General features: G+C 42.0%; 1 protein-coding gene across 2 annotated transcripts in view; it reads right to left on the bottom strand.

Annotated features, from left to right (window-relative positions):
* Window positions 1-4,145: 4,145 nt before the first annotated feature.
* Window positions 4,146-14,137, bottom strand: part of LOC134345455 (glypican-1-like) — a 210,816-nt gene continuing 200,824 nt past the window's right edge. For both annotated transcript variants that reach the window (XM_063046143.1, XM_063046145.1), the window contains exon 9: window positions 4,146-6,599. In XM_063046143.1, the coding sequence (XP_062902213.1) occupies window positions 6,379-6,599 (221 nt within the window). In that variant the 3' untranslated portion in view covers window positions 4,146-6,378. The remainder of the gene's footprint in view (window positions 6,600-14,137) is intronic.

Genomic DNA, 14,137 nt, shown 5'->3' with positions numbered 1-14,137 from the left:
TGGTCCTGGTAGTTGGGAAATCATTCATGGTTTCTGAATGAGTATCCAATAGGATTCAGTTCTGATGTTTGTGTGGTCAAATTGACCAGTTCCACTCATACGATCATACTAAGGACAGCTCAGGCTGAAAGGCAATGAATCCACAACGAAGATGGCAAAAAGTTAGTAGTAAACACACGAGGTTCTGCAGATGCTGGAAGTCCAGAGCAACAGACACCAAATGCTGGAGGAACTCTGCAGGTCAGGCAGCCTCTATAGAAATTAACAAAAAGTTGATGTTTCAGGACAAGACCCTTCATCAGGACTGGAAAGGAAAGGGGATGTTGCAAGAATAAAAGGGGGGAGGGAGGGGAAGGATGACCAGGTGAAGCCAAGTGGGTGGGAAAGGTAAAGGGCTGGAGAAGAAGGAATCAGATAGGAGAGTGGACAATGGAGAAAGGGGAGATGCTCCAGGGGTAGGTGATAGGCAGGTGAGGAGAAGAGGTAAGAAGCCAGAGTGGGATATACAAGGAAAGATAAGGGGAAAAAATCACAGGAAGGAGTAATCGATGTTCATGTCATCAGGATGGAGGCTACCCGGACAGAATATGAGGTGTTGCTCCTCCACCCTGAGAGTGGCCTCATCATGGAAAGAGGAGGCCATGGACCAGTGTGTCGGAGCTGGTAGTGCTGCTGCCTCAAAGCTCCACTAACACAGGTTTAATCCTCATGTCAGACTGTGTCTATCAGGAGTTTGCATGTTCTTCCCTCACTGTGTGTGGGTTTCCTAAGGTTCTCCTCTGCCTCAAAGATTGATTGATTAGTTGGCCACTGAAAATTAGCCATATGTGTTAGATGAGCAGTAGAATCTTAGAGTAAAGGGGAATGTGTGGGAAACAAAATGGGAATAGTTAAGGGTTAGTGTAAATGGGTCAGTATATATTAATTGGGCTGAAGGGCCTGTTTCCATGTGGGATCTCTCAAAGGCACTCTTGTAAACTTAGCAGCTGAGTACTTGGTGCCTGGGGGGAGGGGAGTCTGGAGTCTAGTCAAGCTGCAGCTCCCACAAAGACTATTCAGGGCTGGAGAGTTTGCTGAGGTTCTGTGATCTATGAGAATAGATTCAAATCACACTCCAGGGACTTGGGATGCAGTTGTGGCTGGCTAGCTATTGTCACCTTAAAGAATGGCTTTATTGGAGTCATGGAGTTCTCACTTCCTCTCTCAGGCATATGTAAATAATTCCACAAGATGGTTTCTGTACTTTGGAGAACAATGCTGCAACCGTGGGGCAGAGATCACAGGAGGCAAATGCAATGCTAGCATTCACTTTGAACAGACGAGGGCATAAAAGCAAGGCTGTACTGCTGCTGTCTAACAGGGCATTGGTCTGACCACATCTGGAATATTAGGAGTAATCCTGCATCCCATATGTAAGGACCCTGCAGAGAGTCCAGAGAAGGTTTGGGATTGAAAGGGGCTTAAGGAATGAGGAGCATTTGATATCTCTGGGCCTCCATCTGATGGAGTCAGAATGACTGGGGGTGGGGCGGGGGTGGACTTCTCACTGAAACCTACTGGAGAGAATTGACCATAGAGAGAATGTTGTCACCAGTAGGAGAACCTAAGATCTGAGGACACAGCCTCAGAGTAAGAGGACTTCCCATTAAAACCGAGGAATTTCTCCAGCCACAGGGTGCTGAGCCTGTGCCACAGAGTGCAGTGGAGGCCAAGAACTTGGGTGTATTTAAGGCATAGGCTTGACATTGATAGGCTTTTTACTTCTACAATGGCTAAGGGTTACGTGATAAAGCAGAATAAGATTGAAGAAATATCAGCCACAACTGAATGGCAGAGCATACCAGATGGACTAATTCTGCTTCTATATGTTAAGGTCTTAAAGTCTACTTAGTGTAAGCAGCTAAGTAAAGTGTGACCACTTCTACCTGTAGATCTCGGAAAAGCAGACGTGATCACAATCTTCGGTCTTATCAAAATCTTATCTCAGATCTATTTGTAGTAATTTGCTGGCCCCAAATCGACTGTTTTATTTCCCCAATTTTTAATGGTAACTATCCTTCAATAAGCTCACAGAGTGCAAGGTATTCTGGGGTGGCCTGAGGTTGTGAAGTGCAACTTTCACACGAGCCAAGAACATCTGAGACAAAGACTCAAAATGTTCTTTTTATTTTCTCAAAAGCTTTGCAACCAAGCATGTAGTAAATGAGTGAATTTGTCCCTTTCTTTCTGTTATTTTTCTTACAGCATCAAAACAAAATAACACAGTAAAGAATGAGTCAACAATCTTAATCTTGGAGGATATTCACAATAAATGACCCGATCAAACAATTAACAGAAAGTGAAAAGGAGACTATCACATTGGCAATTAATACATTCCTTTTGAGTTTAAAAAGAAAGACTTGTGAGGTGGGTCAGCTGGTGTGTGACGCTTTTACCAACATCAACAAGCTCTTTAGGTGGGTAGGTCTGTAAAGGACAGGCTTGTGTTTCTTTTGCCCAAAATTGTGAGCATGGCGAGTCCAGTGTGTGGTGGGGTCTCCCCTCTCCCTTCAAAAAGTTGTGCTCAATCCTTCAGTACGACAGTCAGGCTGTAGTTTGTTTACAAGTACTGAGAGGGATGAGAGAACGCAAGCAGCTGGATAAAATGTAACACCACCTTCTTGTTAAGACAAAACTGCTCACAATCTTCAGCCCTTATTCCACGTTGACTAACTAAATGGAAAATCTGAGAGGGTTGGCTTGAGACAACCCAAAAGATTCCTCTCTTGTTTGTTAGTCACTGAGCCCAGACCCACAAGCAACAACATGGGCCCCTTAGTACAGCATGGAATCCAAGTCCAATAAACTGGTCAGCTCACAAGAAACAGAAGAAATTGGCCCCCCCACCACCCTTCATCTCCAGAAACAAGGACAAATCCACTCAGTTTGTCAGAATCAACTAATCAAACAAGAATAAAAATGCAGCTTGCAGTTGAAAGATCCCAATAAATCAGACACTGTTTTTTTTGTAAAGATCAGTCTGTCACAATGTGTGTGTTACCATTGGTAGTGTATCAAAGGAATTGAAACAACCTCTTCCCACAAGGATCCTCTACTGATATCCACAAATGTACAGTGTTCTGCATCAAAGGAAGAAGGTGAACCTTTTATCGCCTGCTTCAACACGTTTTGTGTCAGAACTGCATGAACCCTGAGCTGATATAGGTACAATAAACACAGAGACAAAGCAACTTAAACAGAGAAGGGTCAGAAAGTGGGACATTTTGTGTCTAATATTTTTGAGAAGAACACATTTGCTGTTTCTGCAGAGTGTCTACAGAACCTATTGTCAACATATTTCCCCACATTCATAAATGTTATGTGATATCAGCAAGAGTGACAATACTCCCTCTTGCCTATCTTACTCTATCTACCTTTGAAGACGGTTGCAAAGAGCATTTCCAAGTGGGAACTGGGACTTATAACTCAGAAAGCAGTATATGCAGATTCCGCCATGCTGTCTCTTAACAATGAGTTCTTAATGGATTAAAATAATAAAAAAAGACGTTCTCTTCCCTACCATCAGATCTTTCACCTCATTCACAAATTCCCCACCGTTATAATGAAAAGATCCCATTTTTTTTAACTTAAAAGGTTTATAGGAATTGACAGGCACAAAATTACAAAAGATCCTAAACAATTCATACGAAGATTTTGAAGAGATTCAATCTCACGTGAGCTGTGTCTCTTGCTTTACAGGAGAGGCTAACTGCTGTCGAAGGATGTTAGAGAGAAAATCACTGAGAGGATGGGAACAAGAGAACTCGGAGAGAATGCATGCAATAGAAAGACAATTGAGGAGGATGACTGCAAAAGATGTAAAGAGTGAGACAAAGTAAAAATAGAAGACAGGCACATAGAGGGGGCAGCATGAGCAAACGTAGAGGTTATACATTAATAATAATGTATTTTCCAGTAAGTTTTCCACATTGTACAGAGCAGACGAGTTAAACACATTCAGAGAATAGCAGCAAATAACAGGAACTTTGGTTCAGCGAGGAACCACAGAGTAAAGCAGGAGGGACGGGGTGAATGGAAGGATGATATATGATGCACCAAGAAGACAGTCACCCCAACTTTTCCAGGTCCTTTAAAATTAAAACGAGTTTGACTTCTAATCACATTTTATTTCATAACTGAAAGTTAAGACAGTGCAAAAATTTATTAAAATATATACTTTTGAAAGAGTCACAATCACCAGCTAGAATAATGGCAGTACGTAAGTAAAATAGGAACTGATATAAAAACAGGAACCAGGTTGTAACAGTCTAAAAGGGATGGGGATTTAAATCCTCAACTGCAAGGTTATAGTGAAGGAGATAAACCAGCAAACAAGCTCTTGATAAATTAAATGGAGTGAACAGAGCTGCATGGTTTCTGCAGAGTTTGGAAACAGGAATCTTTATAAACCTGTCAGAATCCTGACAGACAGACTCTATTTTAAGCTGCAAACATACCTGATTTCATTTTACCCTTTTACACCTTTGAGGTTCCTCCTGGTGCTTTCTGCTGTGTCGATGTGCCATAAAGAATAATTGTGGAAAATAATCTTGTGACATTTACAACTCAGCCAAACATTATTTTCTCAAAACCAGGGTTTGTTTAATGGGCGTTGATATGCAGTTACCTATTGGTTGTGATCAGGGCAAACTGTACACAGAGCTGAGGCTGTAACTAGGCTCGCTCTTGGCACATTAAATCACCTTCATGGGAAACACCTACCTGTCTCAAATAATAACAGGCAACTGCAAAACTTGGAACATTTTTAAGGAAGTGAGTGTTTAAAGCAGGAATCTGACAACCTAAAACAAAATTCTTAGGATGTATATAAATAAGTTGGAAGATAACATGCATTTATTGTGTAACCTTGTACTTTGTTTTTCAGTGTGTCATTTGCACTTCATTTTTCTCCCCTGAAAAGCAGCACAACCTATAAACAATGTTAAGGAGTAAGTGAATTCTTGGGATGAATAGAAAGCTGCATGGTTTCATCTGGGCCACAGACACCATCCTTTTGTAGCTACCCAACAATTCAATAAGATATTCTGATTATATTCAGTTCAATTTGTTTTCCTTTATTTATTCTTTGCAATAGTGGCAACTCTCTCCTGCCCAACATTTCCCACCATCCCAGCTCAGATTACAAGACTTTTTTTCCCCTAGCCACTGCCTTTTAGGCTCAAAGTGACAGCCATACTTTAAAACACAACAACGCTACAAACACTTCTACCACATAGTGAACAATGTACAAAGGCAGGACCAATTCTAAGAACCATTCTGTTGTGCCACCCTTCCCCCTCCCCACCAAGCTCACACCCACTTATTGGCCTCATCCCTTCTGAAAACCAGAAAGCACAGGAACTTCTTATATAGTTTCCTGGGAAGATTCTAAATTTTAAATAGCTGCCATTATGTCATTTTGCACTTGGGCCTGTTGTGTGTGTGTGCTTCTATTACTTTTTTTCTTTTAAAAAAAACGCCTTCTCTTCCTATTCTATCATACTGTTAACCCTTTCCATTATAAGAAAGCCCATCGCAAGTCATTTGCATGCGCAGGTTCCTGTAGATGACTGATCTGTTTAACTCCCAGTGAACAGAACCTCCCCAATGCCCAGCCAGTAACGATCCCACACTTAACAATGCATTCTCTACCAACTTGACAGTGTTAAAAACTACACAAGTAGTGTCAGTCATTCCTGACCCTTTGGGAATTATCAACAACCATTTTTCTTTCACAGCTCACAAACATTTATACCGTTGCTCCATATACTATTACTAAAAAGAAATGAATGGCCGTGTTGTTGGGGGGAAAAATACCAGGAAAAGTGCTCCTGGTGATCTAGACTGATGCAATTTACTTGTAATTATAGGGTTCTAACCCGACATGACACCCCTGTGAATGCTCATACAGTCAATGTATCAGATATACTTTGTTGGGATGTTTATCTTCAAGTAAAGAAGTTCAGTGTCATAATTAGGATATTTTCACCTTGTCTCTCGATACTTGGAAAACACGGCTTCCCAGTGGGAGCCCATGTGTGTGTTGCATTGTGTTGACAGGTGATCAAAGCAACTGTATGCTGCAAAGCTAGAGAAAAGTCAGGCTTGAAGAGTACTGGAACCTCTTCAAACTGCTCAGAGGAAACTCCCCTCCCCAAGGCGTTCAAAGTTTCAAAGGTTTATTCACCTCCAGCACTGCCAGTACTTACAAATAGCCAAAAGATTATTATTTATGTTGCAAAGTTAAACAAAACTCTTGTCCGTTATTGGCAAAGATTTTGCCTCAGTCTCTCTCTCTTTCTCTCTCTCTCACCCTCTCTTATGCCCCCAGGAACGATTCTACCGACAGAAATACTGCAGGGTGATGACCAAAGATAACACGTAGAGGAAGCCGGCCGAGTGTCGCAGTGCCTCGCTCCCGTTACTGCCTTTGGTTTTCCCGCTCTGTTTCGGGATGGCATAGACAACGGGGGACCTCGTCGCCATGTTGAAGGACCTTCTCCGACCACAACTATTTTCTGAACAGCCATCGCCACTTCCAGATCCGCTGCTGTCGTCACCTATGGGCAAGAAAATGATGACAGTGAAGGGGGCCTCGGTAATACTTTAGAATCACAGGCTGTGGAAACAGGCCCTTCAGCCCACTGCGTCCATGCTGACCGCCAAACTCCCATTTACACTTATCCTGAATTAAACCCATTATTAATCTCCCCATATTCTCACCAGCTCCCCACAGATTCCACCACTCACCTACACACTGTGGGCAATTTGTAGTGACCAATTAACCAATCACCCCAAACTTCTTAGAATTTGGGAATAAACTGCAGAAAATAAAGAAAACCCATGGGGTCACAGGGAGAATGTGCAAGTTCTATACAGATAGCATAGGAAAACCCCACAAAGTTATACTCTCTGGAATTAACTATTCCAATATACTCTTTGCCAGATTCTGTTCAAAACTTCGCGCCCCACATTCATACCCTGGAACCCATCATGAACCATGCCTCCTGGTTAAGCCTCAAATTTCTTATGGGGACCGTTCTCAAGTTTCGGAGCATTTGGACAAAATGATAAGGGTGAGGTGATGTTTAATAAGCGATGATGACCATGGATTGTGGCTTGGTATGAGGACTGATTTGCAAAACTCCAGTATCTTACAGTGATGCCAACTGGGAAAATTGCTGGATTTTTGAATGAAAATAGTATTAATACTGCAGAACACTATCGATTATATTATTCTGAAATTTAGAGGATTTAAAGGGAGCATGGGAACCAGGACCATGGTGAGTTCAAAGGAAGTGCAGGAAACTGAGTTCTAGTAAATTTAAAGTAGTGAAATTAATTCACTTCCTGGCAGGTTCTGACATCTCCAAACCTGAATGCTTAAAACAGTGATGAGCAAAACAGTTCTAAATTGTCTTACCGCTTATTTCTTGCCAACTATCAGTGACAAAAATCACTGCTTTTTGAACACAAACATATGGACCTGGTAATATTTAAAAACCCATTTCTCTAATCCTGGTGCAGGTCTAACAGCTAATAAAGTGGCCACTGAGCATAGTCTACTGTCCTACACCTCTCTATTGCACAACCCTTGAAAAGTGACACCCTCCACTCTCCTCCAGTTCTGAGGAAGGATGACTCACTCCAACATTTAAACTGGATTTCCTTTCCATGGATGCTTCTTGACTGCCTGAATTCTTCCAGCTCTTCTATTATATCAGCGAGGAGGTATAACAGGGCAGAGCCTTGCATCTCCTCTTCACTGTATGTTCTGAGTCCCAAACAATGGCAGCAGTGAAACAAAAGCAGAAAATGCCAAAAATACTCAGTAGTTCAGGCTGCACCAGTGGGAGGAGGAACAGGGATCTGTTGAAATGTTGACTCTATTCTGTTCCCTCAGAAAGAGCCGGACCTGTTGAATATTTTCAGCTTTTTGAGTTTTGTTTTAGATTTCCACCATCTGCAGTTCTATTTTTATTTCCAACAGCAGCAGAACTCCAGATAGGATGGTGAAACAGCAGGAAGCAAGGCCCCAGTGAGCTCAATAATGTTTTCAAAGTTTTTCTATATTATCATACAGCTACAAAAAAAGTTAATAATGTTTTATTCATGGCCTGAATAGTACAAAGCATGCGTAAGGAAATTATGAAGAACGATGAACAAAGTAACAAAAGGGAATCAGAGAGCACCACACTAAATGAATATGTAAAAAATCTATATCTTAAACAATCTCAAAGTGAAACTTGCTTTCAAAGTACAGGGATTTAATATAGGGAAGGAGACAAACAATAGGGAAGTGGAAGGGATGTAAAATAGGGAAGCTGTAATCATGTTATTTATTGTCATACCAATGGCTATAATGGACTTTATTAAAATAGCTGTAGACAAATGTGTCTGCAAAATCATTCAGAGTGTTTGTTCTCCAATCAGAAGGCCTTGATGAATCATGAGATCTGCAATCTGCTGAGAGGCAGATCAGAGGCATTCAACTCTGGTGACAAAAATGGTTACAAGAGGTCCTGATACAATCTCCAGAAAGCCATCTCATAGGCGAAGTGACAGTTCGGACCAGACTTGAATCAACGAAGAATGTTCGACAGTTGAGGCAGGGCTTGAGTACTAAATCAAGTGAAACATGCAACAGCAGGGCTTCACTTCCAGATGAGCTCACTCTGACCATCAAAACATGGAGAAACTATCATGAACTCCCACATCCCCCGATGTTCTGTGGTTTCAGTCTGATGTGCGAGCAGCCTTTGGGTGGTGAACCCACGAAAAGCATCCGGCCCAGACAGAATACCTGGCTAACTACTACAGACCTGTGCTGATCAACTGGCAGAAATGTTCACTGAGATCTTTAACCTCTTGCTATGGCAGTCTGAGGTACCCGCCTGCTTCATGCAGACTGCAATTACGCCAGTTCCCACGAAGAGCATGGTGGCCTGCCTCAATGAGCATCACCCAGCATCACTTACATCCACTGTGATGAAGGGTTTTGAGAGGTGGGTGATGTAACACATCAACTCCTGCCTGAGAAGAGACTTGGATCTGCTCCAACTTGCCTACTGGAGCAATAGGTCCACAACAGATACCATTTCATTGACTCTTCACTCACCCTGGACCATCTGGACAGCAAAGATACATACATCAGGATGCTCTTTATCGACTACAGCTCAGGATTCAAAACTTCCATCCCCTCAAAACTAATCAATAAGTTCCAAGACCTTGGCCTCAATACCTCCTTGTACAATTGGATCCTGGATTTCATCACTTGCAGACCCTAGTCAATTTGGATTGGCAACAACATCTCCTCCACGATCTCCATCAGTAAAGGTGCACCACAAGGCTGTGTGCTTAGTCCCCTGTTCTACTCACTTTATACTTACGACTGTGAGGCTAAGCACAGCTCCAATGCCATATTCAAGACTGCTGATGACACCACTGTCATATTAAGGCTGAAGACTGAAAATCTGGCTGAGTGGTGCCATGACAACCATCTCTTACTCTATGTCAGCAAGACCAAGGAGCTGCTGATAGACTTCAGGAGGAGGGACCTGAGGTCCATGAGCCAGTCCTCATTGGAGGATCAGAGATGGAGAAAGGTAGGAACGTTAACTGCCTCGGTGTAACTATTTCGGAGGGCCCTTCCTGGGCCCAGTCCATAAGGGCAACTACGAAGAAAGTATGACAGTGCCTCTACTTCACAGGAGTCTGTGGAGACTCGGCATGACACCTAAAACTTTGATCAACTTCTATAGATGTGTAGTGGAGAGTGTACTGACTGGCTACATCACAGCCTGGTATGGAAACACCAATGCCCTTGAACAGAAAATTCAGCAAAATGTAGTGGATATCCATTACGGGGAACGCCTTACTACCCTTCAACCATCAGGGTCTTGAACCAAAGGGATAACTTCACTCAATTTCAAAGTTCAAAGTAAAATTTGTTATCAGAGTACATACATGTCACCTCATATAACCCTGAGTTTCTTTTTCTGTGGTGTACTGAGCAAATCTATAGAACAGTAACTGTAATGGACAACAAGCTATGCAAATTCAGATATCAATAAATAATGAGCATCAACTAACAAGATAAGAGAGTCCTTAAATGAGTGCTGTTATCTACTTCTTTTCCCAAGAGCCTCATGGTTGAGGGACAGTAATTGTTCAGAAACCTGGTGGTGCGAGTCCTGAAGCTCTTGTACCTTCTACCTGAAGCAGAAGTGAGAAAAGAGCATGGCCTGGGTGAGGGTCTTTGATGATGGATGCTGCTTTTCTACGGCAATGTTTATGTCGATGTGCTCAATGGTTGGGAGGGCTTTACCCTTCACCTCACGTGACTTCACTTGCCCCATCACTGAAATGTTCCCATAACCAATGGACTCACTTTCAAAGACTCCTCATCTCAGTTCTCAATATTTATTGCTTATTTATTTATTTTATTGTTTTTTTTTCTGTTGTATTTGCAGTTAGTTGTGTTCTGCACACTGGTTGAACACCCTAGTTTGGGCGATCTGTCATTGATTCTGTTATATTTGTTATTCTATAGATTTATTGACCATGCCCGCAAGAAAATCAATCTCACGATTATATATGGTGACATAGAAGTACTTTGATAATAGATTTACTTTGAACTTTGAATAGACGTCACCTGTTTGTAGGAAGGATGTGCTGACGTACCCAATATATCCCAGCTAGCAAAACCAGACATCAACAGCAGGGCTTTAGAAGAAATCTCAGATTTATTTCTGAAATAGAGCTGATTGTATTCTGAAATGAAGTTTTGCATTATCATCTTGCGGAGGTGGTGGTTTAAGATATATATTCTATTTTTATTCCTTTAATTCTGTGCTCTCTGATTCTCTTTCGATGCTTTATGTTCTTTGCTCTTAGTAATTTGCTTACGCATTCTCTGTAATACTCAAACCATTAATTAAACTATTGGAGTTCACCTTCTTGCAACGGTAGGACAATATAGTTATAGGATAAAATTCTGATGGTTCATTATCTTGATCGTAAGACCATGAGACATAGGAACAGAATTAAGCCATTCGGCCCATCGAGTCTGCTCTGGCACTTCATCATGGCTGATCCATTTCCCTCTCAACCCCATTCTCCCGCTTTCTCCTCATAAACTTTCATGCCCTGACTAATCAAGAATCTATCAATCTCTGCCTTAAATACATCCAATTATCTGGCCTCCACAGCTGCCTGTGGCAACAAGTACCACAGGTTCACCACACTCTGGCTAAAGGAATTCCTCCTCATCTCCATTTTAAATGGATGTCCTTCTACTCTGAGGATGTGCCCTCCTCACCATAGGAGACATCCTCTCCCACATCCTCTCTATCTAGGTCTTTCAACATTTGATAGGTTTCAATTAGATCCCCCCTCATTCTTCTAAATTTCAGCGAGTAAAGGCCCAGCCCCTCAATTACTCCTCATACAATGACTTTCATTCTCCTGAAACTCCTTTGAACCTCACCAATATCAGCATATACTTTCTTAAATACGGAGCTGAAAATTGCTCACAATCTTCCAAGTGAGGCCTCGTCAGTGCCTTGTAAAGCCTCAGCATTACATCCTTTCTTTTATATTTGGGTCTTCTGATAATGAATGCTAACATTGCATTTGCCTCTCTCACCACCTTTACAGAATCCTGCATGAGGACTCGTGAGTCCCTTTGCACCTCAGATTTTTGAATTTTCTTTCTATTTAGAAAATAATCTATGCTTTTATTCTTTCTATCTTGAGCATGGCCATGTATTCCATTTGCCACTTTGTTGTCCATTGTCCTTTTCTGTCTAAATGCTTTTGCAGTCTCCCTGTTTCCCCAATACTACCTGTCCCTCCACCTCTGCAAACCTGGCCACAAAGCCATCAATTCTGTCATCCAAATAATTGACATAAATGTAAAAAGAAGCAGTCCCAATATCGACCCCTGTGGAACACCATCAGTCACTGGTAGCCTATCAGAAACGGCTCCCTTTATTCCCACTCTTTGCCTCCTGCCAATCAGCCAATGCTCTATCCATGCTAGTATCTTTCCTGTAATACCATGGGTTCTTATCTTTTTAAGCAGCCTCATGTGCGGCATCTAGTCAAAGTCCTTCTAAAAATCCCAGCAGACAATATCCACCAATTCTCCTTTGTCTATCCTGCTTATTAGCATTCCAACAGATTTGTCAGACAAGATGTTCCCTGAAGGAAGCCTTGGTGATTTGGCCTCCAAGTACCCCGAAACCTCATCCTTAACAATCGACTCAAACATCTTCCCAGCCACTGAGTTTAGACTAACTGATCTATAATTTCCTTTCTTCTACCTCCCTCTCTTCCTGAAGAGTGGAGTGACATTTTCAATCTTCCAGCCCTCTGGAACCATCCCAGAATCAAGAAATTCTTGAAAGATAATCACTAATGTCTCCACAGTCTTTTTCAGAACACTGGGGTGTAGTCCATCTGGCCCAGGTGACTAATCTACCTTCAGACCTTTCAGTTTCCCAAGCACCTTCTCCCTAGTAATGGCAACTTCACACACTCCTGGTCCCTGCCACTCTCAAACTTCCGGCATACTGCTGGTGAAGACACATACAAAATACTTATTCAGTCGTCCGTCATTTCCTTGTTCCCTGTTACTACCTCTCCAACATCATTTCCCAACACTCTTTTACTCTTTTCTATATCTGAAAAATCACCCGGTATGCTCTTTGTTATTGTTGGCTAGCTGACCTTCAATTTTCATTGCTCCCCCCCTCCCCCCCCACCCCCATGGCTTCTTTAGTTGCCTTCTGCTGGATCACTCTGTACTGCTTCCATCTAAATCCTTTAACAAATCATGTCCCTCTCTTCAAACTAATGAGGGCCCTGGTCCTGTGCTTGCTTCAACAGACTAGTCCCCCATTTCCTGTGCTCTCTTGAAACTCATACTCCCTTCAAACTCATGACGGGTTCCTTTCCCATGCTCCCTTTAAACCTACAAGGATCACTGGAAAGGTTATTGAAATACTACATAACATCTACGAAAAAACGTGACTCAAATTTTGTTGATGTGTAAATTAAGAATAATATCCAATAACCTTAAATTTGCTAGTCTGGCACACCAAACATGCCAGATTATTGGAGTTTTACCTTTCTGGATGTTCAACTATGAAAATAACAAAATTCTATGAATTCCACTTATACGTTGTTTTCCTACTGAGGGTATGGATCAGAATGAAAGATTCATAATAATCATACATTATTTATACTAAAGTTCAGAAAAGAACCCTGAAATGTCAAAAGTGCACTTGAAACAGAAGGGGGAGAAAATGTAATCAAAAGCACATGAGAGAGTGAAGTAGAGAATGAAATAAAGACAGAAAGAAAGAAGAGAATGGGGAAGGGAAGAAAAGAAGAGAATGGAGAAGGGAAGAAAAGAGGAGAATGGGGAAGAACAGGAGAGAGGAAATGAACCAAATGAGCAAGGGCAGTGGGGAGAGCAAAAGGAAAGAGAAGATTGAAGAAGGAAGACAAACACCTGGAGCTTGAGAAAGATCAAGCAACTGGATAAACTTCTTTAGCCCAGAAAGATGACCTTGGCTACATGTGGTAAGTTAAAATTGTGCCACATTTTGCCAAAGTACTGAATTGGGTGTCACTAAAAAAAAACACCATATCCTTGCTTTAAAGAAACCACGATTGTAGTTTTCTCCCAGTTAGAAACACTAGAAGCCAACTTCAGCATTCACAGACAGGAGCTAGGTGGGCATCCCCAGTACTTTTTATGCCATGGACCCCTACCATTAACTGCGGAGTCCATGGACCCCAGATTGGGAACCCCTGAGGCAGAGCCTGAGCTTGCAACTAGCATTTCATTCACCCTATATCCACTGGTTAACTGTGTGGCTGCCACGTAGATGAGGGCAAACAGGGAATGGGGTATAGGGGCTACAAAATGGGAAGTGGGAGGAATGAAGGAGGAGAGATAAAAATCAAGAGGGAAGGATAGCTTTGTTCCTGTTTTCTGTTGAGGGAAATAGGACTGGGCATGTTCTGTTGCAATAATACCCAGTTCGTTACCCTGTGATATCAATGTCATTAACAAGTTTCAAGTTCA

Source organism: Mobula hypostoma, chromosome 4, assembly GCF_963921235.1.
Source record: "Mobula hypostoma chromosome 4, sMobHyp1.1, whole genome shotgun sequence".
In the NCBI taxonomy this organism is placed as follows: domain Eukaryota; kingdom Metazoa; phylum Chordata; class Chondrichthyes; order Myliobatiformes; family Myliobatidae; genus Mobula; species Mobula hypostoma.
This window is presented reverse-complemented; position numbering and strand designations above follow the sequence as displayed.